This window comes from Aythya marila (genome assembly GCF_965140915.1).
Source record: "Aythya marila genome assembly, chromosome: 1".
Lineage (NCBI taxonomy): Eukaryota > Metazoa > Chordata > Aves > Anseriformes > Anatidae > Aythya > Aythya marila.
The window spans coordinates 66,844,008-66,871,945 of NC_139042.1; the positions used below are offsets into that span (position 1 = coordinate 66,844,008).

At 43.1% G+C, this 27,938-nt stretch overlaps 1 protein-coding gene across 1 annotated transcript; it reads left to right on the forward strand.

The window, feature by feature from the left end:
* Positions 1–609: 609 nt before the first annotated feature.
* RFX8 (regulatory factor X8) lies at positions 610–27,493 on the forward strand (the record flags this gene model as incomplete). The annotated part of the gene is made up of 15 exons (XM_082784563.1): positions 610–659; positions 3,556–3,679; positions 6,366–6,427; positions 7,925–8,011; positions 11,051–11,116; positions 12,560–12,623; positions 13,595–13,729; positions 13,815–13,892; positions 14,334–14,447; positions 15,080–15,230; positions 16,820–16,878; positions 20,337–20,493; positions 22,009–22,103; positions 23,310–23,424; positions 27,156–27,493. The coding sequence occupies 15 exons, from the start codon at positions 610–612 to the stop codon at positions 27,413–27,415; spliced, it is 1,617 nt and encodes a 538-aa protein (XP_082640689.1). The 3' UTR covers positions 27,416–27,493.
* Positions 27,494–27,938: the final 445 nt, after the last annotated feature.

Genomic DNA, 27,938 nt, shown 5'->3' on the forward strand with positions numbered 1-27,938 from the left:
GGAAGGAAGGAAGGAAGGAAGAAAGAAAAAGAAAGAAAGAAAGAAAGAAAGAAAGAAAGAAAGAAAGAAAGAAAGAAAGAAAGAAAGAAAGAAAGAAAGAAAGAAAGAAAGAAAGAAAGAAAGAAAGAAAGAAAGAAAGAAAGAAAGAAAGGGGAAAAATGAAAAGGGATAAAAGGAAAAAGAAAATAAAAAAGAAAAAAATTTTAAAGAAAAAAAAAGGAAAAAGAAAAGACAAACGACAAAAGAAAGAAAAGGGGAAAGGGAAAGGGAAAGGGAAAGGGAAAGGGAAAGGGAAAGGGAAAGGGAAAGGGAAAGGGAAAGGGAAAGGGAAAGGGAAAGGGAAAGGGAAAGGGAAAGGGAAAGGGAAAGGGAAAGGGAAAGGGAAAGGGAAAGGGAAAGGGAAAGGGAAAGGGAAAGGGAAAGGGAAAGGGACCCTACACCCCCCCCTCCCCGCCCGGTCCCGGGGCGCCTCCGCCCCGCGCTCGGGACCCGTCCTGGAAGCGCCCCGCGGCGCGCGGCCACCGCCGGCCGGTACCGAACGGCCCCGGCTCGGTACAGCCCCGGCACGGCCCGGTACAGCCTGGTACAGCCCGGCACGGCTCGGCCGGGATGTCCGAGGGCAGCCCCACCTCCCTCCTGCACCTCTCCATCACCCGCTGGTGCGTGCCCGCCGCCCGCGCCGTGGGGAGGGCGGGGATGGGGCCGGGCAGCGCCGGCACGGAGGGGGCCCGGCGATAACGCCCGCGATGGTTTTTGTAAGGCCGAAGGTGTCAGGACAGCAGGGAACTCGTCCTGAGAGCCTGCGTCCTGCCACGGTTCGCCTGGAGGGGGTTTGATGCAGGGGAATGGGGTCACTTGTCCCGCCCGTGCCGCCCCTTGGTGGGAGCATCCTCGGCGGGGCGATGCGGAGCCCCCGCTGCTCCCCGCGCTGTGTCCCCGGGGTGAGGGCAACGGCTGCGCCCAGCACTGCGGGAGGCTTGCTGCAGAGGGGTGAGGTTGTCACCTTGGTTTTTCTTGGGTTTGGTGAAAAGTGCCATCAGCCGTGTGGCAGAGAAAGAGAAAAAAGGGTTCCCGGCCTTCCTTCCCCATGCGCGGTTGAATCCAGCCAGCAAAGAGTATTGAAACATTGGAACAGGCTGCCCAGGGAAGTGGTGGAGTCACCATCCCTGGAAGTCTTCAAAAGACGTTTAGATGTAGAGCTTAGGGATATGGTTTAGTGGGGACTGTTAGCGTTAGGTCAGAGGTTGGACTCGATGATCTTGGAGGTCTCTTCCAACCTAGAAATTCTGTGATTCTGTGAAACCGTGCGTGAAGCAACAGCAACACCTGTAAGAGAACCTGAACTCGACAGCACCTCAGTCTCAGTTCTTCTATCCCCCCTCTCTCAGCAAAATCTGAACATCAGGGTCATTCTGCCCATTCGCTGCGGTGGACGCACCCCGACAAGGGGCATCCCACCAGGGGATCCCACAGCCTCGAGACGCTGCATAAAACTGAATCATAAATGACCCTTCGAAAGATAAGCATTATTTATTTATTTTTTAATTCAACCCAAATCACCTTTCCAGGTTTTGAAATTTTTGAAGGTTTAGCCCTGTTTTGTGGTTGGTGCACTGAAAATAGCAGAAGATGCTTTTGCTGGAGAAGTGGTTTAATAGCAGACTTGCTACCCCACGTGATGGGCTGGCTACCAAAGCTGCACGTGTAACAGGTGGCAGATCCCAGAAAACCTGGAGAATTGAACACATAATGATCCTAATGGAAAGATAGAAATGAAAATGTGGATAGAAAGCAGTAGATAAACGGAGGAGGTTCTTCCCCATGTGATTCTTTAACTCTCCATTGTCCTCCCTTACCTCTCCCTTCCCTTTTGCTCTTTCTGATTTTCTTGCCAGTTTTGTTTTGATGCATGCCACAAACACCCAGGTTTTGAGAACCTTGGGTCTAGTGGATAAGAAGACAAGCACAGCGCTCTTCTCTTTGTACACTTTTTTTCTGTTATACAGTGTTTATTTATTATGTGTTCGATTTGCTGTTTGAAAAAGGCTTGCAGTTTAATAGACGAAAAAATCATGAAACGAAATTCCCCAATATTTTGTCAGTAAATGGTTAAGTGCTGAAGCAAACCTATTGGCAGAAATCAGTAACTGAAGCATGAATTAATTTCTGCTCCACATCCAGCGGCGCTTGCGGTGTTATATTAAGGATGAATTTGGACTTCGGTTTAATCTCCTCAGGGATTGCTCAATTATGAAGGGTTTTGAGATGGCTGTCCTAGACCAAACAAGTATTTCTGTCTGCTGGGAGGCAGCGCTTGGTCAGGACTCTTACCTGGAATAAGTTTCATTCACCATTTGGCCCCACGGAGGGAAATGCCCCATAGGTGGGCTGCACGGTGATGATGTCCTTGCTCCCCATCATCGAGCGGCCTCTGTTCTAGCAATCCTGTTCACTGAAGGCCTCGTCCATTATCTACCACCCATAAAGCTAACAGAGAAAGACAAACACTGCATAGCCTGAAATCAGGCTGTTAATGCTGTGGGCAACACCAAATTAAAGCCTGAACTTGTTATCTCAATGGGCAACTGGGAGAAGTCCGTGCTCTGAGCCAACCCGATGGTTGGTAAAGACACAATGAGCAACTGGCACTGTGCTGCACCAGCGTTCGTCTGATAAAACAATTAAATATGCATAAATCATCGGGCAAAACAGAAGTGGAGTCACGGTGAGAAAACACGGCTATACGATCGGCGTGTCATGCTTTGAAAAGTCATCCCCTCTCTGCCTCTCTGCTCCAGCTTTGCCTCTGTATTTGCACTGGGGAAGCTATTACCTTCTGACATCAAAACCATTGCCACTATCTCATAACTAAGGGTCTTTATTCTGGTGAAGGTAATAACTTAGGCTCAGAAGTAACTAAGCTCACATCTTCTTTATCTCACTCATGCAAATAGTTGCATTGACTTGACTATGACCACTCCAACAGGTAGGATGAGCAAGGGGTTTGGCCAAAGGGCAAGTACTTAAACACTGAGAACAGTTTAGGCACTGTTGGTCCTAATACATAGTAAATATAACTTAAGAATCTGTTCTGTTGTTAAACTTGTGCTAAAATCAGCGAGGTTGTATGAGAAAATACTTTGGTCCTTCATCATTTGTGCACTCTCCATCCCAAAACATCACCCTGGACATTTCAGAAGAAAAAAAGGCTCACAATATTGTCTTCGGTACAGCAGAGACCTTTGTAATTAGAAGATAAAAACTGTGTCCTATTAGAGAGTAGTTAATGTCCTGCATATTGGTTTTAACGTTAGATTGGTACCACTAAGTTGTATTTCTTTATTAAAAACCATGAGATCCAGTTAATTTCTTAATAGAATCTCACATGAGTGCTCTTACATGTTGGGAAGAAAAAAAAATAAAAAGTAGAACTTTCCTTTTAGTAACTTCTATGGAGTTCACTCTAAACCTGATTAACTATTAAAATTTCGCATTAACAACCCTGTTTTCTAATTCTGACATAAACTGATTATTTTTTGTTTGTTTGTTTTAAAGGATAGCTGACAATTTCTATTTGTGTGAAGGATGCACGGTACCCCGCTGGCTACTGTACGAAATGTATATCGAAAACTGCAACCCAGGTGCCAAGGATCAAGTAAATTCAGCCACCTTTGGAAAGGTACCGAGTAGACAGGATATATAAGATAAGAAGCTGAGATACCCAAACAGAAAATTGGATAAGTTTGGATCAAATATACTCAGTGCATACCAAGAAAGATTAAATAATAGAGAAGGGTGCATATGTAATGTATTTTGCTGTAATAGGGTAATTCAGCCAAAGAGCTTGGAAAATGTTGTATTTGAAGGCTTGTATATTGTCCTTCATACCCCTTTGGTTTATCTGGAGAGTTGCATCACTCTTTTATTTTCTGTGGCAGTTGCACAGAGATTTGTGTTGAGCTAGGAATGGCAGCTATGCTTGTGTCTTTGCTAATATATTTCTGGTAAGCTCTCCCAATATATTCCAGAAGGCTTTACCGGAGTAAACTGTGCCAGGTTAATAAACTAGTCCTGAGGAGCTGATTCTTCTGTCCTTAAAAGACCCCTTTGTTTGTTATGCTTTAGTGTTTAATTATACTTAGGGAGGTTTTACTCCAACCACACACACAAAGGTCTTTACAGAATCATCCAGGCAAACTAAATGCAGATGCAAAACCCAATCTCCTTTAAACAGTTACACTCTCCTAATAAGTGGAAGCTGATACAACCCACAGGGCAATCACCACTTAGAAACCCCAATTGCAGCAAACACTTACAGCTATTAAACTTTATTTAGCCAATTAAGGAAAACAGAATGGCTTGGGATTGTTTGCCGCTCGGAATTTTTGTTCAGAGTTTGTTATTTTTACTGCTAATATTCTCTCATTAGTGTCCATAGCAAGAGCTACTAAGCATTGTTTTAGAAGAGAATGAAAATAATACAAGTAAAGGAGGTAGCAAACAATTTTGGAATCAACTGAAATCAATTGTGTGTGTGTGGATAACCTCATTTTAGGAATCATTTATCTCAATTCAGTTGAATATATATATATATTTATATATATTTAAATGGGTTAAAGTTAAGTCACTCTTACTTAGACTGGAGTGAATGATGCAGCGTGATGGATTTAGCACAGCTCAATGGATCACCACCCATCAGCCAAACCCATGGCAGAACTTGTCCATTTTGGTGGAGATGTTTGCCATGCAACCCATCACCATCTCTCGGTAGTCAATGGAGAGAAATAAATAGTTACATATGATTCCTCTCATCCTAAATGAGTCAGCTCAGGTGAATTGCACCTCAGAACCGCCTGTTTTTCTTTATTGACTATGGAGTCTGCAGTGACTAGCTTACACATCTCTACCTGGTAGCCCAATAGGTGAGATGAATCCCATCCTGTCTGTGCGCTTTCAGGTGCGCCAGCATGATTGCCTTACCACCGGTAAGCTAAGCCTTCTTGTGGTTTAGGCTAATGCACTTTTCAGCTGGGACAGGCAAGGCTGAAGCATGAGTCTGGTCACGCAGAAGGGCTTAGCTGATGAGCCATAGCTGCTGGAGGTCGGTGCTCACAACTGTTTGCTCGCAGCCTTGGCCTACCCAGCTCCTTGCTGTGCAAGTGAGCAAGCTGGGGGGCAGCTCCCCGATGTCTTGAATTGGTTGGTGTGTCCTGCTATAGCGAGAGGTAGCAGCGAGGGGCTGAGGGGGGCAGGAATTGCAGCTCCGCGGGTTTCAGCCGAAGGTGCACGTGTAACCAGTTACCAGAGGCTGGCTAGTGGGCTGAGCTATTAATAATTCACCAACCTGTAGCAACCTGACCACGCTACGTGACTGTGAGGATTTTAGCAATCAAGCCCCATGTGAATCAAGCTGCGTTCATTTAAGACTGCATTAATTCAATCTGCTTGATCACTCTGCCCACATATATCCCTGTTTCCAGAAGAGCACTGCTAACACTGAGGCTGCAGGTTGGTGTGTGTTGGGGAAGTCTGTCCTCGAGTGGGCCTGAAGGCCAACAAATCGCACTTTGCACAACGTCTAGACATTGTGCTGCTGAGTGGAGGCTCCCCTTGCTCAACACCAGCGTTGCACACTCGATCCTCTCTCTCTTCCTGCTGTATGGTTAGCTCCAGCCACCCCTGGCTACGCTCTGTCTTCACAGGATAGCTCATGCAGAATAATCATGGTGAAGTGGGTTATTGCCCCGACAGTATCTTATTATTCTGCAGGGCTTAACCTTGGCAGATGCTGCGTGACCTCAGCTCACATTTACCACGGGGGTGGTCAAAAGGTCGCTCTGCAGCTCGCTGATGCAGCCTCTCAAACCCAGATAAGTCAGACCCCAGCCTGCAAATGCTCCTTGCACGAGCCAGTGGGCTGCGTGAGTAAACCCTGCTGGGATGAGTAAGGCTCGCAGGGCTGGCCGAGGACTGGAGAGTCACGGCACTTTCACAGGCCCCCAGCCAGACGTGCTCTTGCAGATCGAGTTCCCCCGGTTGCTGCACCCACCCGGCTGTGGGTGGTCTCCCGCTGTGTGCGTTGGGTGTGCTTCAGTGCGAGCGAGGCAAAACAAGCTGGTCTAAAAAAAAAAAAATAGAAATTCCTACCCGAGGGAGGTAATCCCTTAAATTACTTAGATTTCGATCCGCAAAAGCCTGATTGAGTTCAGTTCAGCAGTTACCATTTGAGAGGTATGTAAGGACAGGTATTAGCCTGCAAGTCATGGAAAGCAAAAGAAATGATTAAGGAGAAAAAAATGTAGTAGATACGCTTTTGTGCTTTAGAATGATTTTGCTAAGTAACTGTAATTTTCTCTTTTATTTAGCTTATTCGGTTAGTTTTCCCGGGTCTGGGGACAAGAAGGCTGGGCACAAGAGGCAGCGCCAGGTATTGGTTTAGCTTCCTTTGTTTAAAAAATGTTATGTGTAACTGCTCTAATAGATTTTTGTAATGGATGATTTTTCAGCTCCAGCACTAATACAGCAGCTGAATATTTGATTTCAAGTCCGTCCCAAATTGCAAAAACAGACCCAGAGAGATTCATGATGTCACCACATACATGAAGATGGAGTTAATTCCACAAAATCCACCACATCAGAGCAGCTCCACTGGCATATGAGTTGCAGATAACACTAGCTCTCAAAAAATCAGTGCTCGGAGTTGTCCTTGCTTTAACAGCTGGGCTCCTGTGAGGCAGCTGCTGGACCTCACAGCCTTCCTCAGTGCTCCTGGGACACGGTGTCCAGGATGCGTGGGGCTGGGCGATGTGGAGCAGGCAGCAGTGGTGTATGTGCTTGCAGGCACAGAGTGCTCATCCTTGCACGTATCTGTGCCGTGACCTGGAGGGTACTGGTGGTCAAAAGAACTGTTGTACACAGCATAAAACCAGATAAATCAGATCAGCCCAGATCTGATCTCCTCCTCCATCTCCCTTCCCTCTCTTCCTCTAGAGCACAGGCAGGAGGACTGAGATCGATACACTTGCATTGATTCACTGTCCAAATATATAATCACACTCTGAACATCCAGACTGGAAAAGGCGCTGTTTTAAGGGCACTGAGACGCAGTAATTTCACAAGCCTTTGGAGCAGCTGTATCGCACTGGCTTGGCGAGTGACATGCCCTTGCTTGATCTGTGATTTTTCCCCACTAGTCTGGGCTTGCTATCAGCTTGATCCTGCGAGACCCAGCGTTTTGGGAGTGCCTCGCCACAGATGCTCCCGGGCTTCGCCTGGTGCGCGGTGGCCCTGGGCCTCCCACCGGCAGCAGGTCACCATCTGGTGGCTGCTGAGGGCCAGACACCTCCCTGGCCACCCTGCAGCGGGCGGTGATGCTGTCTGGAAAGGCTCCTGCAGAACCCGCTGGTGGCACCTGGCTCCCACTGCTCACCAGGATGGGCATAAAACCATAGCAGGTCTTGCAGGTTTCTTGCTTTTAGCTTCCACCGATGGGCCAACCAGTCCGTAAGCTGGTGTAAAGCACTGCGCTGCAGCTGCACGCAAGCCTTTGGCTTCAGAGGGGGCATGGAAACTATCAGCTGAGACTCTGGACCTCAGCTTCTCCAGTTGTCCCATGCAAACCTGTTGCATCATGCGTGCTGGCTTACAGCTCTTCATTTAAAAGAAGATATTATTCTGGGAAAAAAAAATGTTAAAAAATATTGTAAAGTCTTTCTAGAAACATTTGTGCAAGTACTTTGCATCAGGGAAATAAGTTTTAATCAGAATTTTTAAAAACGCAGAATTTAAAAAATAAATGTACCTTTTTTTACTTGCTCTTTTCTTGCTTAAATGTGCTTTCAGTGGAGGAATATGAATTCTTTGCTGACTTTCCTGAAAATCACAGGCTTGTCTGTTGATCAGTTTTTTTTTTTTTATCTTCTAGGTATCATTATGATGGAATAGCTATCAAGAAGAACTCTCCCTTTTATGCACGGTATTGCTTTCTTCTGTCCGAAAAAAAATATCTCAGGTTTGTTTTCTAAATGTTTTAATCATAAAATATCACCTGACAGTCTATATATCGTCTGCATTTAGAACTCTGTAAACCATCTGCTGAGCATTGTCAACAGTGTTATTATTTTTTCTTTCTCTTATACACTCTATAGAAGTGCTGTTCCTGTGAGTAATGTCCCTTCTAAGGAAAATCCATCTTGAATAAGTGTCCTGCCTTATTGGATTTCCTCAAATTGGATATTTTAGACATGTAGGTCTTAAAAACAGGAACACTCGACAAAACTAAAGGAGCATTATACATAGAGACTCTAAATGGGAGCTCAAATAAATGTACTGACAATTGCTTCTTGACATTGTAGCAACCTCCTTGGTAAACAGTAGGGTGAAGAGATATGTATTGAAGTATAAATGACTGCACTGTTTTGAAGAGTCCTATGTGCAATCATGTTATCTGGATTTTGCTCCTTGAAAAAATGAGGCATATTACTTTGAAAATGCTTCCCTCGTTTTGTTTTAAAATTTCAGATTTTAAAATCACCACTTGTAAGAGAACAGCAATGAGAAAATGTATAAGGCAGGAGTGGAAATTGATTGCAAAAATGGAAAATCTAGAAATAATTGATGAATGTAGGATACTGAGGCAAGCTAACTGTAGACTTGATCACATCCCAGTTGCAGGCAGGGCAAGGAAGGTCATGGTTGAGATAAACAAGCTACAGACTTGCATTTCTCCAAGAGAGAAAATAAAAAGAGGAGATGTGTGTATGAATGGATTCTGTACTTCGGTTTCCATTCTTTTAAATGGGGTTATAGCAGCTGTCTATAGCATGAGTGTTCTAGGGATACAAGAGAGGCTATTAAGCACCCAGATATTCTGGCTATTATGAAAGCTGTTTCCCTGTCTGTGGTATTTTATAGTATAGTTACTTAATTGAATACACACACTGCAAGAGAATGGAAAAATTATCCCTGTGGGTTTGCTGCCTGTCTTTGCTGGCTTTACAGTGGAGCCATGTTGCAGCAGTCCACAGAGTGACAACAGAGCAAGGATAAGGAAAGGGCAGGGCAAGGGATCAGGTTCTGTACATGATCAAGTGGCAATCAGTTGTCGAGTTCAAAGAAATTATTCATAGGCAACTCGAGGCTTGTTTCAAATGAGATCCTTGCTGAAGTGACATCCCTATCTATCAATGCACTCAATATTAAAATAAATTTTATTCAGAAAAAAAAAATCTTTCTAGTTGCAATTCTCTTGAGAGTTGTAAGTCTCTTAACTATGAAAGTATTTTGTCTGATGCTTCCTTCATTTCAGCTGTTGTGTGAAGCCAGACAGCTGTAATTAGAGCAGCTTCCACTCTAAATACAGCCAGTGCCCCTGTCCAGAGCCAGCCTGAGCAACAGCAGCCCCTGGGCAGTCAGGTGCAACTACTACTTCTTAGGGTCTGTTAAAGGACAGCGGAAGAAAATAGAAATCAGTAAAAACAATCAAACAAACAAACAACAGCAATAAAAGTCAACAACAACAACAAATCAAATGCAGCTGGAGAGGCATGAGCACCACTAATCCACCCCCCATACCCCCAAATAAAATAGGCCACATACAAAATAAGCAGTGGTCTTGGCCATCTAATTCAGTTTAATTCCATCAGGTTGTATATGCTTTGCAAATAAGCAGGAGTGCATAAGAAAATACCTCATCTTTACTGTCTTCTCTGTAGGGGTCAATACTTTTAGAAACATGAATTAATTTTATGTGATCCAATATAATAAGTATTATATATTGGGGGTATTTAATCCATAAAGCTTCAATCTGTAAGAGCGTTTTGGTATGGAAATTTCCAGCTAATAGTGAAGAAGATTTTGAATACGCCATTGCAGTGCAGCCCAAATGCTGGTCCATGGACCAGACCCAACAAGTGGGATAGACCTTACTGGCTTGTTGCCATTCCCCTCTGGCAGAGATGGGGGTGTTTCTTTGAATAGTGAACAAGTCCCAAATGACTGCTCTCTCCTCCCATGCCTGAACCGAGGCCCACATGCAGGTGCTTCTCCTGTAGCATCTACCTGAGGGGAAGGTGGAGCCGAAAGCCCAGCTGAGAGACCCACGCATCCACCCAACCTCCAGGCTGTCAAAGAAAGGGCTGGTTTCTGAACTGTACTGAAAGCAGTGTTTCTTGACCCTATTGAGATCGTCACTTGCCAGGTTGCTGGTAGCAAGGAACTGGGCCTGTGAAGGGTCTGGCAGGTTGGGAGCTTTGCTTGTTGGTGTCACAGAAATGGCCGTAAGATTAAAATAGCTTGCCTTTGCCTACAAAGAGGCATTTGCCTTTTGGTAGTCAGCGGGGCCTTGGATGTGTCAGGGTGCTGGCCTGGAATGAGCTCACACGAGAAGTGAAGAGGATACTCTTACAAAGCACCTGTGAGCTGCTCTGCTTTGAAATCTAGAGGGTTTTTGAGGATATGTATACTGTAACTCTGATGATGATGTGGAAGTAGTGTAAACAAGCAAAGCTGTAACCAAAGGGGTCTCCAAATACATTATAGGAATTTAACAATTTACATTACACTAGGGTGTCTTTGGAATGGGAACTTTGAGAATGAGGCCTCCCTAAAATGGCAGCTGCTGTGGCAGATCAAGGAGGCTTGGAGTATGGCAATACTGTATGAATGCCAGCAAATTTTGGCTTCGTGAGAGTTACTTTATGATCTAGTAATAGGGAAGGCTTAGGCCTCTGACTTTCTAGTAGGGCAAACTTGTAATTGTCCTATAAAAAAATCGCATGTGACTCTAGGAAATTATCCTTTCTAATCTCAGAGTAATCCAGAAGTCACATTCACCATACTCCCTCCTTTCATTTTTCCTTTGTCCCTCCTGCTCTCCTGTTAGTCTTCTTGTCATCCCTACCTCTGCGTCTCCCACTTCAGCTCTAGCTCCCCCTTCCCAGCACCATCCCAGCCTCATCGGGAGACACAGTTGAACCCCTGTGGCTCTGCTGTATCACGTTGCAATCTCTTTTCACCCACTTTCCATGCTGTGTGCCCTGTCTCTGCCCAGGCACCGCTCTCCAGGGGAGGTGATGGCCGCTTCTGCATGGCAGCTGAGCACCCCGACGGGCAGCGGGTGAGTCCAAAGCCCCTCTGCTAGCAGCGGGATCACACCCGTGCTCGCCTTAGCTAGCAAGGGTGGGACAAGAGCTGGCAGATAGGGCTCCCAAGGGATCTGTGGGGTGTGGGAGGGAGAAGGCTACCACCCAACATCCTCCCCACACATGGGGAGAAGGGAGCTGGGTGGCCCGCTGAGGGAGAGCGGCGCTGAGAGGTGTTGCCATAGCAGCAGAAGGGCCGCCTGCTCGGGGAGAGCAGGGACTAGAAAACGTTTGTTAATTTTGTTCCACGGGCTTTAGCAACCCGCAAGGACGAGCCATTTGGTGGAAGTACTGTGAAACATACTCATTTAACCATTCTTATGTTTATGGGGACCAAACACATGCAGTAGTGACATGCCTGGCCTTTGGCAGGCAGAGAGCAAGGTGGCAAGGGTCAGCCCCGTGGACAGCACAGCATGAGGGGGCACGTTCAGTGCCTTGAGTTCGCACATGGATAAGCTGGCATTTCTGTCTTCTGCCCCTTCAGGACACGCAGCTGTACCCTGGTTTATCAGGTCTCACAGCAGTGAAAGCCCACGGTCAGCAGCACATAGGCAGCATCCTGTCAGAGGGCCTGGGTGCTGGCAGTCACCGAGGGCTGCATGCTTCCTGCAAAGTCCCGACTGCCACCCCTCAAAACAGGGGAGGCCACAAGGGCCCTGGTGCTCAAAATGTCCTCAGAGGCTTCGAGCAGGTGTCAGCAGAGCGGGGCAGCTGGGGATATCCAGTTCTTGCAGCACGTCCCTTTTCCTAGCAGCATTGCCTCTCTCTCCTGCAGGACCAGCCTCGGCAAAGCAGGCATGGGGAGAGGGAGGGAGGGGATGGTAAAGCAGGAAAGCAGCCCACTCCCCCCAGCCTGGGTTTTTCAGCCCAAAGCCAGTTGTCAGGCCTATGCAGAGCCATGGGAGTGCTGATGGTGTGGAGCACCACGGAAGACTTGCAAAGTACATGAGGGACTGTCAGGAAAAAAAAAAATTAATCTAAACCGATAAAGGGAGCAGAAAATGGGGCCATTGTGAAATCAAAGCACACAGATGATTATGCTTTCATTGTTTGCTTGTCTATGATTTTTATTATTCCAAATGAACTGCAACTACAACTACAAAATCATGTATAATGTACAGGAAGTTGGAAGATATTTGGAAGATATTGCTCTGTTAAATGGCTAATACCTTGCTGTCTGTGTAAAGAATAGCTCGGTTTTATCTTAAAATGAAGAAATTAGTCTTCAGATTCATTAGAAAATCCTGGGGCTGCTGAATGACAGGAAAGAGAAGGTTTGTTTTCACAAACACACTGCTGTCTACTTCATCCTAGTGCTCTCTATCTATCCACTTGGTGATCATTTTTTTAGCTGAATGCAGAAAAAAATTGGTGTGCTTTTTTAAATGGGTTTCATGTTGTATGTTTCACCACAGTGGAGATGCCTGCAGTTCGGCAGATGCAGCTGGTTACAAGAGCAATGGCCAAAAAATAGGAACAGTGAGTTTTAGATAAATTAGACTTAGAATAAAATGGTTTTCTGTCTATTTAGTTAGAACTGCTATATAAAATGCTCTAATGAAATGCAATTAACCCATCATAATCCATGAAATAATTTTTGTCTGCATAACCTCACTAGATGCTTACTCCCCCTTCTCTTGTTTCACCTGGCAGCTAAGTATTTTTATTGTCTAAATGTTAGCTCAGATAATTTTATCTATACTGAGAGTGGAAACTGTGGCTGACTGCCCAGGTTTTGAACACTGGGGGAGTTGGTGGGGCACAGCCTTCCTTTTCTGAAACCCACTGTTATAGCCCCTCATGCTGCTGAGACAGTGTCCCTTCAATCACCATGAGTTTACCGTCACAAGGGGTCTTTAAAATACTGTGATTAAGAAAAAGGAACAGCATCCCTGCTCACCAAAAGGGGCTGATGCTCGGCTAACCCCTGGCAGTTCTCAAATATGTGCGGGGTAATGAATTGGCGTGACACTGGGGTTGCTGGAAGTCAGCCTACAGAGCAGGAGCAGCAGAATTATGGGGACCAAAGTGAGGAAAATGAGAGACTGGGGGTCTTTCTTATTTTTGCAGAGCACTCAAACACAGTAATGAGTGCACTGAAGTGCATGTAACGACAGCTGATGAAAACCATGCTGCCATCCCTATAGCAAAGCCAACTAACTTTAGCCTTATTTAGGAGGCTTCTACTGCGAAATGAGTGCTATAGAAAATATATGTGTAAGGTATGTATAGCGTTAAATATTCACTTGCTTTGGAAAGAAATTCATGTACTATTTGGAATTTGAACATTTAGTCAACCTTCCTATTTCTTTCACCCACCCATACTTTCTATAAAAAAAAAATACATCTTATTAAAAAATAATGTTATACAACAGAATATACCTTTAACAGGAGTGACAAGATAATTGTGATTCTTTTTAATCGTTTAAAATAAATTCTGATGCATTGAGGGCCAGGATTTGCACTATTTTCCATTGGTCACTTATTTGAAGACTGAAGAAGACAGATATGAGTACCTTTTGCCTGAATTCAGGACAGTCTATCCTTGGGAGCAAGAGTTAGCGAAGAAATACCCCTATGAAACGGTACGTTTAAGTATGCAGTAAGCAAACAAAGTAGCTCGTTGCCTGTGTGATCTTTTTGTACACTCTTTTTGTTCACCTTCTCCAGGTTGTACTGCTTGCAAATGAGTACAATAACTACTGCCAAGTCCTTTTACAGGTTGTGAGAATGGAGGAGTTTGACAAGGTATGTCTTTGCTTCAATAGCACTCGTGGTGTCAGCAGACATCTATAAAAATGAAATTGTTTCTTTGTAGTTCATTTAGCTGATGGTTTTATCTAAGGTAGATGATCATTTATAAACAAAAGGAGCATTCAGTCCAATTATTCTGGAATTCTTAATTAACATGACCTGCTCTATTTGATGTTGTAGGCACAAAACACAAGGCCATGGACACGTATTTCTCACTGTATCCACATATCCGTGCTACAATTTGTTTCTCTCCTCTTTCTCATGCTGCCTTGCCAGGTTCAGCATGCTGCCCCAGGATGCTCCCTCCCTGGAGCCAGCCTGGCTCCAGGACTATTCTTTTGCTTCTGTGCTAACGTGTGTCATTTCACTGAGTCACAATTCACATTTCACTGGCATAAAATTGGTGAAAATTCATTAACAGATTTTGTGCAATAGGTGGAAGACTGCATTGTGTCATTCTGGAAGTCTCTGCAGCCTGAAAAAATAGCATTTATGTCCTTGCCAGATGTGTGCGAGCTATTCAAGTGCTATGATAAGCAGCTATTCCAGGTACTGTAGACGTGTTTCTTGTAATTATTTTGTATTTGTGTTTTTTTGCTAGCTCTACCTGTGAAAGACCAGATGTTTATTGTGTGATGTACAATGGCATTTTATTATATATATATATATAATTTTGAGCCAGCACAGTTTGGATTTTGAAAGGATCTGTTGGAATTTGAGACAACTGCCACTTTGCTGCCATATCTTCCCTTGAAAGTCCCTAACATCAATGGAGTATGCTGTTATAAATGTGGTCTGTGGTTCTGGCATGAGGATATGTGACTGAAATTCTGACTGATAGCTGTTTTCTAAACCTGAAGGGAGTTATTTTTCCTTTGATAACACTACTGAATTTCTCAGTGACATTCCACATTGACATACGGAGCTTCCTGCTCAAAATGATTTGCTTCTTATTCACAGCAGGTCACCAAGCAGTGTCCAGTAATTAATTCAGGAAACAATGCTTGCTGCAGGATCTCATTCCTTCTGCTAATAAATGTAGCTTAGTTACTGCTTTAAGTGGAGGAAAAGAATGGTCTTTATTCACGATTTACATTTAAGCCATCAGTACAGTTTTATTTCATGCTGCTATAAATAGCTGTAGTACACCACTCGTGCAGCTCCATCCATTTGTATTGTAGGAAATGGAGAACATTCTCCTTCGTGACTTCCTGGAGGAGGTGTCTGTGCAGTACCTGAAGTCAATCAGACTGTTCAGCAAAAATGTTAAACTCTGGCTGCTTAATGCTTTGGAAGAGATGCCAGTGCTGCTCCAAACAACCAAATGTAAAGGTATGCAAGTAACAGAGAAATTTCATAAAATAATCTTTGCTTAAACCGCAGAGAAGATTGGGTTACAAGACTCTTACAGAAATTATTTAAGAAACTCTTTCAGCTGAAGTAACCTTGAGAGTAGCGAGGACTAGAGTTGGCATACAGTTAAAAATAAATGGTCTCAGATGACGTGAGAAAACAAATTTAAGCCCAAATTATTCCAAGATCATGGTAAATTAAAGTGTACTTGAATCTTTTTAAAGATATGTCTTTTGCCATGATCACTTTGACTGTGTTGATGACTAGGAATAATAAGCACCCTGCCCTCGAAATTTAGGTATTCTTCTGTCTCTTTACCTTGCAAGTGGTTTTATGTAGATAAATTAATTAATGACTATTGGGCAGTTCAATTTAAAGTGAAGGAAAAAAAAAAAAGGAAACTGACTCTGTCATTAGAGTAGGATTTGAAAAACTTGTAATATACAAAGGTGTGTGTTTGTAAATATGTACGTACATGCATACATTTATGTATGCAAATGTGTTCATGCATACGTAATGTTCAAGGACAGGTTGGATAGGGCCTTGGGCAATCCGATGTGGTGAGACGTCCCTGCCATGGCAGGGGGTTGGAACTAGGTGATCTTTAAGGTCCCTTCCAACCCAAACCATTCTGTGGTTCTGTGATTTATACCTTATGCTGAAGAATCTGGCTGAACCAAAATGCTGCTCAGTTGCTCACTGGGTGAGAACCACCTCTGCAGTGACAAAGCAGGGCTCCTGCATAGACACAGGGCTGTGTTCGTATTCGTCTGCTTAATAATGACTTGCAGTCAGTCTTAATTCTGGCAGTTCTTACATTTAAATGCTTGGCAGAGCAAACTCAGTAATCTGCTTTTAACACATTTGTGTGCATGGAAGTGCATGTAATTAACCAGCTACAACCCTTTCTATGCACATCCAGGACTGGGTTTGTAAAAACGTCAGAGAAATAGAAATTTTCACTTGGAAACCATTGCCCGTCTGCAAAAGATTTTAAGTTGTTTTATTCTTGATTTTCCTGCAACTGAGAATCAGTTATTTTAGATTTTATCCCTAAAAAGGATATTCTTGGACCATGCTTTTCGTAATTCCAACACATTATAGACAGGAGCGAATACAGCAACAGAAATCAGCTTTTATTATCAATTCTGAAGAATTATAGATACATAAAAGTGAAAAATGTAAACTCTCTAATCAAAAAATAGAAGGTTTAGAATTAATGTTGCCATCAGTCATCTGAAACCATACACATAAAAGAGTATTTCTCTTGCTTTCTTGCTTGAGAAGTATTTCATGGGAAAAAAAAATAAAAAATAATATTTTTCCCGTGCGTCACGGGCTGACAGGTTTGCAGTGAAGGAAAAGTAGTAACTTGGGCAGCTGCTGCTTGCAAGCCTTAAATTGGCAGGGTCCCCAGCACAGAACGCAGCTCGGTTACCTCCATGTGCCCTGAGCTTGCCTGTTGCTCCCTGAGGGGTCTGCTTTCTCACTTAAGAGATCTGTCTTCATTAATGTCTTTAAGAGCGTAAAATATTAATGATATGAAACATCTGCCTCTTCTTTCACAGAAGTCACACTGTTTATAAAAAGACTCAGGAGAAAGACAGATCTTTGTAATATGGCCAAGGTATGTTCTAGAGTCCGTGAACCAAAAAAAGCTGGGCATCTCACTCACTCCAGAAGCCCATCTTGCAGATGGTATTATTTACGAGATGCTCCGCTGTAGCAGAACAACAGCAGCACAGGTGTTCTTGTCTGTATACCAACTGGTCCAAATCATGCTCCTAATGGTCCAAATCACCCTCCTACACACCTCTGCCCTCATAGTATGTATCCCTCTTAGAGTGAAAGCCTCTGAGGTATGGTTAGTGGTCCTCCATGGAGAGGAGAACATCACTGTAGTTAGAAGGGTCAGGTGAGACACGGGAAACCACTGATATATTGCTTGCAGTGAAGTTGCATGGTCTCAAGGTCTGTAAGGGCACAAGGCCTTGAGCTTTTTCATGGATCTCAGGGATCAGCTGGCAAAACCTCCATCCTCTGAGCAGACAGTGTTGGAAGGAGCGCTGCAGGGAACTGTCCTCTGAACTTTACTCCTCAGGGCATCGCTTTATTTCTGGGGAAGAGAGAGACAAAATATATCTAATATCTCTGTCTACTTTTTGCTCTCCGGTATCATTTTTCTCAGCCACAGTGACAAATGAGATGCATCAAGGAGCTGTGCCCTTTGAACACCGTGAAGTAAATTGCTTCGTTAACCTGTACTTACTGCTGTGCTATTTTGATGGGCTGTGCCCTCCCTGCAGCATTCCTTCCATTGCTGTCCTTGGATCCTAAACCTTGTGTTTTTTTTGAGGTAGTCCAGGCCATAACACAACAGATAGGTCACAGTCAACATTTAATTTACACCCTTAAGATTTAGGGCAAGAGGGTTTTACCCTAACTGGGGGAATTTTACCCTAAGACCAGTGGCAGCTTCTAGCTGCTGCATGTTCACTTTGCACAGTTTAACCAACACAAAGTGAACCTTGTGGACCTGAGAAACTGTGTCAGATCTGTACTTACAGCTTGAGCACACTCTCAGCCTGGTTCTTCTTCATGATTATGAGCTCCTCACACCATTTGCACAAGGAAATGGTATTTGCACCTTCTCCAGGACGTCTTTAAAATGCAAGAGAAGGTCAAAGGAGCTCCAGTGTAATCGATGTTTAGTCCCATTGGCAATTTAAAAACAATAGCTTCAACAAGTGAAAATATGAAAGTCCTGTAAACCAACATCCCCATAATCTTTCAGCAGTCACACAGCCTCAGTTATACCTTCTGTTAGGGACCTTACCATGTAGCTATTTATACTGGGCTCCAGTGAAACAAATACCAGATAAGGATTATCCTGCAAAATTACTCCCCTGCCTAATGCATACCAGAAGATGGTTAGCTGGACACCGTGGGTGTTTAACGTTTTCAGCACGTGAGAAACACACAGGTGCTTCATGGGGAGGTGGACGTCACTCAGAGAAAACCACAAAGTGTTTCAGTCGGTCAGACCAGACCCTAGGTCTGCATGGACCTGTGTCCTGTTCTCAGATGCTCAGGTAGAGTAGGTATGCATAGAGCAAATGATACCCTACTCTTTTGCCATTGTACTATCCAGGCTTACCAGCAATCTGAAAGGAAGGTTGTATCCACATTCTTTCATCTAATAGCTTGGTTTGGGCATTCATAAGGTCTTGGGGTTGTGAGTCCCAGGACTTGATTATTTCTTGTGTGAAAAAGCACTTTCTTTTATTAGTTCTAAAATTTGTGCCCTTCTTCATGCAATTCTTCCTGCAGACCTCTATCACATCCTTTCTTGGTTATTTCTATCTTAACCTGACATTTAATTTTCTTATATGGGAGCCTAATCAGCCTTCTTGATTTTCTCCGTCTGAAAAGCACGTTGAATTTCAACCAGAGACAGGTGGTCAAAGCAGGTGACAGTGCTCCTAATGAGAAGTATTATTGAGGAACTGTGCAGCTGCAGCTTCAGAATGGTGTAAACACACTGTCCCTTGTAGAGTACTTTGCAATAATTTAGCCACCTGGTGAGAAAATCTGAGCAATTTTGGCAGGGTCAGCATTCAGAAGAAAAAAAAAAGTAACTTTCCCATCATGTGGAGATAAAGCAGGCTGACATCTGCTACTACCTGGATATACAGAAGTAATTAGGGTATAAAAAGGAACGAATTCCCTGTGAGAAAGGAATCTGAGTATAACATGTGTCATTTCCTGGGGCTGATTCCTGCCTCTGGTAAGCTGTATTTAAGTGTTGTCAGGGCTGGCTCTCAGTCAGTTGGAGTATCACACTCAGTACACAGAAGTGCAGTGGGTAAAAAACACTAAATACATTTCTAAACCACTCGAACACGGAGCTGGGTGCTAGCATCCTGCTGAAGGTGCTGCACCTGGTAGCTCCCAATGTTCACATTCTGTGCTCTTTGACACTGGAAACTCCACGTAAAACAAGGAAAGACACTTTGTCTTTAACTGAGCTGAAAAAGACTACCAAACAAGTATGAGGCTGCGTGTAATATTTGAGTAATGCTAGCACAGTAATGAGGAACAAAGTTCTAGATTGGGAGTTCTGCTTGAAAACAAATGTTTGTGGGGTCACAGTAAGTAGCATTCTTTGCCATGCACCCGATGAATGGGATTTGTTAAAACGTTTGTGAATCCTGAAGTTTTTTCTGAACTTTACAAAAACAATTTTTCCTCTAGAAGGCAAAACTGAACACGAATTACTGAAATAAATGCCCGAATTCAACAATCTTTGGATCTCATAGGTTTCAGTATGAAAGTGAGAGACTAAATCTATGTATGAATCAATTTTAATAGATTCATGTTTAATTTCCTTCATCATTTTCCACTTAAAACATTGTCATCAGGAATCTGAAGCAATACTGTGTGATATTAGCAATTAATTAAAAAAAGAAAGAGATGAGGATCAGAAGTTAGACTGAAAATTGTCTTCAATATCGTGTAAGTAATACTTCTGGGAACAAATATAAAACCAGATTCTTCATTCACAAATGACTTAAAAGCAGACAAATGGGACACAATCCCTACTATTATTTTAATTAATGCCATATTTCTAATCTTATTTATACCTTCTCAAAGGTTTGAGCAATTCAAGAAAACTTGTCTTTTAATTTAATTTTGACACATATTAATGATAGATGTCTTTGAGGGAAAGTTGATCCTAGTATACCATTTCATTTTTTAGACAGTGTTATTTGGCATAACTAAAATAACTATAGGCAAAAAGAATTGGGCAGATACTTCGAGCATCTGTTAGTCTTGTCTGCTCCACCACAGACCCCACCACAAAGTGTCATTGAAAATGGTATCACCCAGAACAAAAACACGTGAAGACAACATAAGATTCATCTCCTTTGATTCCTTTTTTATTTTATTTTTTTTCCATTTGGAGACTGGTGATTTATTTAAAATCCCAATTCTAACTTAACATTGAATAAGAGAAGCTTTTTTGACCGAGTTAAGGGCTTGAAAAAAAATGATAGATATTAACTGTTTTCTTATTATTCGTAGACAATGCGAATAGTCTTGAACAACAACAGCAAAGTCACTGGTCTGAGATCAGACTTGCATGCTGTCATCAACCAGGGATTTGTGGATATGCCCGGAAACCTCTTCCAAAAGAAGTTTAGGAATCCAGATGAACTGCAGAATGACACAGAAATCAAATGTAATATTTTTGTTTCTATATTTTTCTATCCATTTAAGCCCCTGCTTGACATTGTTAAAGCTCTAGCATTTCCTTTTGTTTATTCATGGCATCTGCCCTAATGGGAATTATAGTCTTGCAATAACCCTGTGTCCTGGAAAGGAGCCAATATAATTGAGAATGGAGCATGTAATATTATCCTTTTAACTTTAAAGGTTAAGAATGAAAGGCTTTTGGTGCTGATTCTCTCTTAAAGCTCTCTCCAGCAGCAGGAGTGGGGTTTGTGTTTCTAAAACGATTTATCTTCCAGGAGAAGGTTGACAAACAGGGACATTCACCGTTAATGCTTGTCTTTGATAAACAGAAGTTTCCAAGAACTGCATTTTCCCCGTTATTAATCAAAGTACACAAAATTACTTCCCGTGGCCGGATTTTACCTATTGTATGCTGAACTGGACAAGGGCTCCCGACCTCTCAGCTTCCTTGCCCTTTTGCTCTACTGCGGCCTGTAGCATCGGTGCTGAGCTGTAAACACTGAAATACAGCCTGCGTGCAGCCACGACATAATGCATTTGCCGGTTTAATGAAAAGCGATGGGAACATAATGGCAAGTTAATTCTCAGATTAATGGACTGCCATTTGAATTATTAGCAAGAGGCAGGCGTCTCGGACCAGGCTGTGCTCAGAACCGATGGAAGAAGCCCGAGCTCTTTGTTCCTGGCCTGCCGCCGGCGCGCTCTCTGACAAGGGATGCACCACTGCCTTTCTGTGACTGCTTTCAGCAGGAATAATAATTTGCTTTGTTCGCAGAACCACCAGGAGATCCCTGCAAATAATATTTACATACGTCTTCAAGTCAAAAACGCCGTGCAGAAAGTTTTTATTTCATTTACTCTTTATATCAATGATTATCTTTTCCAAGGTGGATTTCCTGCATTTTTCTGTTCCCATCGCTTTTCCAAATTGTTATTTCTAATAAATAATGCTTCACAGGAAGGCCTCTTAGCTAGGAGGGTATAGACCCTGAGGAGTACAGTTGTGATGTACCTGGTGGCACTGAGTAGCAGGTTCTAATCATTTGTGGGAACACCTGCACTGTTTTTTGGCAATATTATCTGTATTTCCATTTAGCTACAGAATATTCAGTAATTTCTGTTATTGTTTTAAAACAGTTTCTACCCCCTCAACAGATAAAATTTCTTTTCTCAACCCTGTGAAAGCTCAGATAAGCAAGTTAGTATTGCATATAGCCATATGCCAGCTTGGATTTACGAAGTGTTTACTCTTTCAACTTTTGCCATGATGACTAGGTTGGTGCAGATATGGACATAAACTTGAATTCTGACTGATTTCAAAGCAGGGTGCTAATCACCATTCAAGGAATGGCACAGTTATATTAATCAAGATGCTATAAGCAGATGTCTTAATATATCTTAAGCCAAAGATGAAAGAAAAAAAAGAAGCTAGAAACTGCAGAAACAAACCAAAAAGTAAGCCAATCACTTCAAGTAATGATCTCCTTTCTATATTTCGTAGGTTTGAATGACTTAATATCTTTGCTGGCACCTTCTACAGATATTCGGGTTCTCCTGAACTGTATGTCTACAAATCTTCAGGCTTTTGTCATTGAGGTATAAAATTCATTTAATACTTTCAGAAAAGGAAGAGTGATCGCACCGTCTATCCCCCTACAAGCTGACTGTCAATAGTTTGCAGGAGCTACATTGTATAGCAGCAACCTGACCAGACTGCAGATTTGCATAGACACAATTTATGCATGCTGCAGAAAAAAAAAGGGGGAATTAATTGGCATACAAAAATTCCATCTGTGCAAACAACTACAAGCCTATGTCTGTGGATATATCCACTTCGGTGATTTCAGAATCTGGTCTCATTTTGTAGACACACGCTATAATAATGCTCCCTTTTACACCAAGATCCGTAAGAAAAATGTTAGTATAAACAAAGAGAACACTTCATGATTCTTGGAACTGTTGACTCGTGAAACTGTTGGTTTTTAGCAGGTGGTAGGGGCGTGATAAATTCTAGCACAATGGCTCTACCTCTGGTGAAAGATTCGAGTTAGATCACCCTTGCATAAAGATCTTTCCCCAGGTTGCCAACTCTAACACCCCTCTTCCATTGGTGATCCTTAATTAATGATAGCTTGATGGTACCACTGCCCTCAGTCAGCTGGACAGAACAACAAATTTAGGGTTGAGGGTGGTTTGAGGGTGGTTTAAGTCTTTTTTTTTTTTTTTCTTTTCTGAAGAAGCAAGATAAACAGTACTTCTTCAGCTTAATTATTTCCTGATAATTCATGTGGGTTTTGTAATTAGGATTAGCGCTTTGTAGTTCTGCGGTGCCTTCATCTCACAGACCCATCAGTTACCTCATGGGATGGTACGGAGAAGATGGACTGGGACTTCTCCTGGGGGTTCACAATTATAAGGCAATAGACACAAGCTGCAGCAAAGGAAATTTGGATAGATAAAAAGAAAACAAACAACCAAAACCCCAAATAGCAAAAACAAACAAGCAAAACCCAACAACAACAACAAGCCCACAAGAATAGTTCACCACAGGAAAAGGTTACCCAGAAAGGCAGTGAATACCTTGGAGATATTCAGAACTTGTCCGGACAAGACCTGAACTAAAATGACATTCAACCCGAGTTATTTTAGGTTTCTAACCAAAAAAAAGCTGAATTTTCCACCTTCATATGCAGTTTGAGCAGGGGAATTATCTGCAACACAATATGGGATCCTATTAACCAGCTTTATCATAAAGCATCTTTTTTTCTTCTTTTTTTTTTTTTTTTTTTTCTCTATTTGCAGCCAAGCAGGAATAAGGAGGAATTTAGGAAACTGGCAGCCGATTTCCAGTTGAGGTGGAACTTCCTATTAACGGCCGTGAGCAAGGCAATGACACTCAACTACGCAGACAGCTTTGGTGAGTAAGGGACAGCTTTGTGGCTGCCACCTGAGGCACCCCTCTGGGAGCTGAGGTGGCAGAGGCACCGGGTCACCTCGACGGACAGAAACTCAAGTTGGTACAACCAAAAAGGGCATCGCTTCTCCGAGGTGAGCAGAAGGGAGGGCGGCAGGGAGATGCAGCTGGAGATGGTGGGAAGAGCAGGACTCCCTCTTTCGGCAGAAGCTGGCGTGTGCCTGAGGGGGAACGGCAGCCTCAGGTGCGAGCACTGCAAGGGCTTCAGCAGGAGGGGTGCTGGAGAATTGGGGCACTAATGTGCCCCAAACCACCAAAATTCCGCATCTCCCACGTGATAGCTCCCAGACTTGCAGATTCTGCCTGCATGATACAGGAACAGCAGATCCAAATGCTTGTCGATGAGGCGGTTAGTTCCTCTGACACCAGATACAGGCTCCTTCCCTTTCCTTATGCTTGCACTGGTGTAAGCGCTTGCCTAGCCAGCAAGAAGCTGTTTAAGATATTAAACTGATTGAAAACTAGTCACCTCTTCAGCTGGGTTAGTCTTCTCTCTGCTTTAGTGCTCGGAGCTGCCAAGCATCAAATCCACCACACACTAGTGCAAGGCAAGGGAAGCGAGGGGGCCATGCAGTCACATTTACTCAAAGCGGCTTGAAGCGGCACAACCGTGTCTTGAATCAGCTCTGTGTTTCACTTCTATATGGCTTCAAACCTAACTGCCTTTCTCTTCATTTGGAAAACCTTTCAGAAGCAATCTATTATTCATTCTGGAGAAATGCACCGTCTCCTCTGAGTAACATCTGATCCCAGACGGCACGAATCACTTTTTAGATTTTCAAAGAAGTACCTTCATATTTTTTCCTGTTCTGTTGGATGGAGCTTCACACAAATAGCCAAAAAGCCCTCATTATCTTCTTAGAAATCCCCCTTCAAAGCTCTACTTCCCTGTGTTTTCTACAAAGACATAACAAAAGGGTATGCTAAGGTTACTGCCTTTTATATTCTTCAGTAATCTTTCCCTCTTACTGTCTATGTTTGTGCATGCATGTGCGCTCCCCTTTTCTGCATCTGGCTGTTACCTTTTGCCTCATAATTAGAACGCAAACTCCCAGGAGCAGGATTTGAGTTTTGTTCTGTGACTATGTGGAACACAGCACAGTTCATTCCCCTGTCCATGGGCTGCTTCATTAGAGTAGTAATAAAATCATCATTCCTCTCTATCTCTGCGGAAGAGTCCTGCACAAAACTCTCCCACATCGGATGCAATGTTTTGGCCACTGAGTGGAAATCGTGAATGAATTCCAATAACAGCACTGGAAACACAATGTTTGTAGAAATTCCCCATGGTGATGAAATCCTCTCCCCTCTTCCCACTATGAGAAGAGTTTCATGAATTGCCTCCCTGTTCTACAGTCGCCGGTGGCTGGGAACACAATTAATGCCATCTGATGTAGAACATCTCTTCCTCTAAGCCTTCCTTAAACTAGTGACAAGCAATGTTTTCATTCCTCTTGAGACAGCCTTGTGATATACTTCATCAGCATTAAGGCTTATTCTCACATATGAGAGTTTGAAAAAACAAAACAAAACAAAACAAAACAAAACAAAACAAAAAACCCCACCACATTTTAATGTTTCTCTGTGATGCTTCAATTGAACTGTTCATTACTATCTTCTTTCTTAATACCATTGGTTCCTTAAGACATCGGGTTATATGATCTAACAGTGTCTGACCTTCCCCTTTTTTCTGTTCCAGTAGAGTTTTGAGCCAAGGCTTAGGCAGTTACCTTAACAGGCCGCCTGGTGTAAAAGCTCTGTACTCAGGGTCGCTGCTTTTCAGAAATGTCTTAGATCTCAGCATTTCTTGCAGGAATGGCGGGCCTCGTGCAAGTAAAAATATGCAGCATGCACCGAGGAAACAAAATTACTGGGTCAAAATGTCAAATTTTCTGTGGATGTCTGTCACGTTCATGCAGTGTGCCTCCCCACAAAATAAGTCCTATACGAGTAACCAAACCCAGCCTCTACACGGGTGAGTACAGTCAGAAGAACCGTGCAGTTACTCCCCTGCAAGGCTGCAAGGAACAAAAGCGCTACAGCAGTCAGGGCAAATGGGACTTGGTAGCCCTAAGGGACATGTTTTAGTGATGGGACTTGGAAATTCAGGTTGATGGTTGGGATTGTTGATTTTTAAGGTCTTTTCCAACCTTGATGATTCTGTGATTCTATGCTACAGCTGTTTCAGTCCCACCTCCTTCTCTGCAAATGTACCTCTACACCACAGAACCTTAGATCAGCTGGTACACCTCCATTTCTTTTACCAGTCTCCCTTCCGTAGAGTTCAGGGGCATATTGCTGAGCCACGATGGCTGGACAGTCACCTATCTACACACCTACACCTGCTTTGGAACTTCACACCTACAAAATGCTTCCAGGGTCCTGATCCTGACAGTTCTGGGTTCTCTTAAGGTGTGACTGTCAAAGAGTCCCTGTGACTGTCTAACAGTTCCTACTATGACCTCCTTTCAAAAAGGGGTCACTGGCAGATTTATACCCAAACAGCTTCAGATCACGAGGATTGCAACAGCTTCCTGACCACTGACTTTCATCTCTATCTTTTGTCAACACGGATGAGTCACCAGATGCCACTGATTCCTCTGCAAAAAAAGTCCTGCACCAGTTTGCAGCACAAACTGCCTAACATCTCAAAAATTCATTTTTTGAAGCTATTTGCTATTAGCAGTTAATGCATTCCTCTTTTGCAAGCAAGCTGCTTCAACCTAATCTCTTTTCAAAACTGTGTCCCTTCCTTATCTCAAGGGACAACTGGAGTGGTAGCTTCTGTCTCATGCTTACTCTTGTTTAGCATATTGAAAACTCCTGTGATATAAGGCTGATAGAAGCACTCGTTGATGCCTCGTGTCAGGTCTGTATAGTCTGAACTCAAGTATAAAAGTCCCCATCCTTGTCACACAGATAAACGAGTCCTATCACTTATTTTGCTATCATTTAAAGATCTACAAAAGGACCAACAGCGGAAGCAGCAGCTTCTCAGACATCAAAAGAGGCAGTGTTGCTCATTTTTAAAGCTCTGGAAGTCTTGGTTGTGCATATAAATTGTAATATCTCCTCACTGATGTCCGTGTAAACATGTTTGTGGGATGCAGAGACTCTGAATTGCTTGATAATTCCTATGGAAATTTATGGCATGGAAGATGACCTACTCTTCACAGTAAGAGCTTTCAACCAAAGGTACAATTCAAAATTCAGTGGCCTCAGGAGTCTTTTTCTTGGCTTTTAGCTCTTATACCCCCAGCTGCCAGGTGGGCCATTTAATCCCATGGGTACAGAACATAAAGAGGTAGGAGGGTTTTCCTGCAAAGAGGTGGAATGTTTTATCTGTGCAAGGGGAAAATGGGGATGACAGGTGGCTGCTGATAAGCAGTGAATCTGGGGGAAGAACTTGAACAGGAAAGTGAATAAACACAAGGACACTTCTCTGTAGCTATAAGAAGGGGAAAAGGCTTTTGCTTATGTTTATAACCCATAGTTGGTGCATATTTTGCCATGATATTTGGAAGTACGTAATTCTGTAAGTATTATTTAATGAGTGCTAGACTGCTTTGTCTAGTCCATTACTACAATAAAGCCATTCTAAAAAGAATATATCCTGAAGATATGCAAATTAAGAAATTGCTACAATTATTATTTTTTTTTTTCTTTAAATCTAGGATCCTGGCATTTGTTTAATTTGCTACTCCTGGATTATGTTGCTCACATTTTCCAGTCCTATATAGAGGAGGAGGGAGCTGAAAGCTTCTATGTCACGGAGCAAAACAACCCACCCGTTCTGTTGGTTTATGAGCCCAACTACCTCTGGGGCTATTTTGCAGAGGAGCAACCTCAAGCCAATGCTCCTCAGCCAACTCTCATAACTGTGATGCAGAGCCCGAGTAACGTCAGATTAAGCGACACATATTCAGAGTTCTGAGTTGTTTGGAGGACACAGGCACAGGCAGCAAGGTGAAATAAAATACTAGCTCTAAAGAAAAATGAAAAAAAAAAAAAAAGAGAAAGAAAGAAAAAAGAGGCCATAAATTGGGTGAATTGGGAAGGGTGTTATGGTAGGTTCAGCACAGCTTGTGGGCTAGCAGACCAAAAGGACTGATCAGAAGAGGGAGAAAATGGTGTAGTCTTTTCTCACTAGCATGAGAGGCTCTCTTTCCTCCACCCTGCTATTAATTTTGTCAAAAGATGTAGAAGTGGGAAATCCTTGAGGCCTTTCTGCCATGCCAGACTTCCTTGCAGTCAGTCCCCTGGTTCAAAATTAGCAGCATAAGGCATGACATACAGGTAAAAAAACAAAATGTCCAAGTCTTCTTAGGACACGAGGCTAAATATAAGGCCATATGGGAATGTGGATCAAGCCTCTGTGGTTAATAGAAGTGATATATTCATCACTCGTATGTTCAGCTGTTTTCAGATTCCTCTTCCATGTAATAACAGCACTTGTC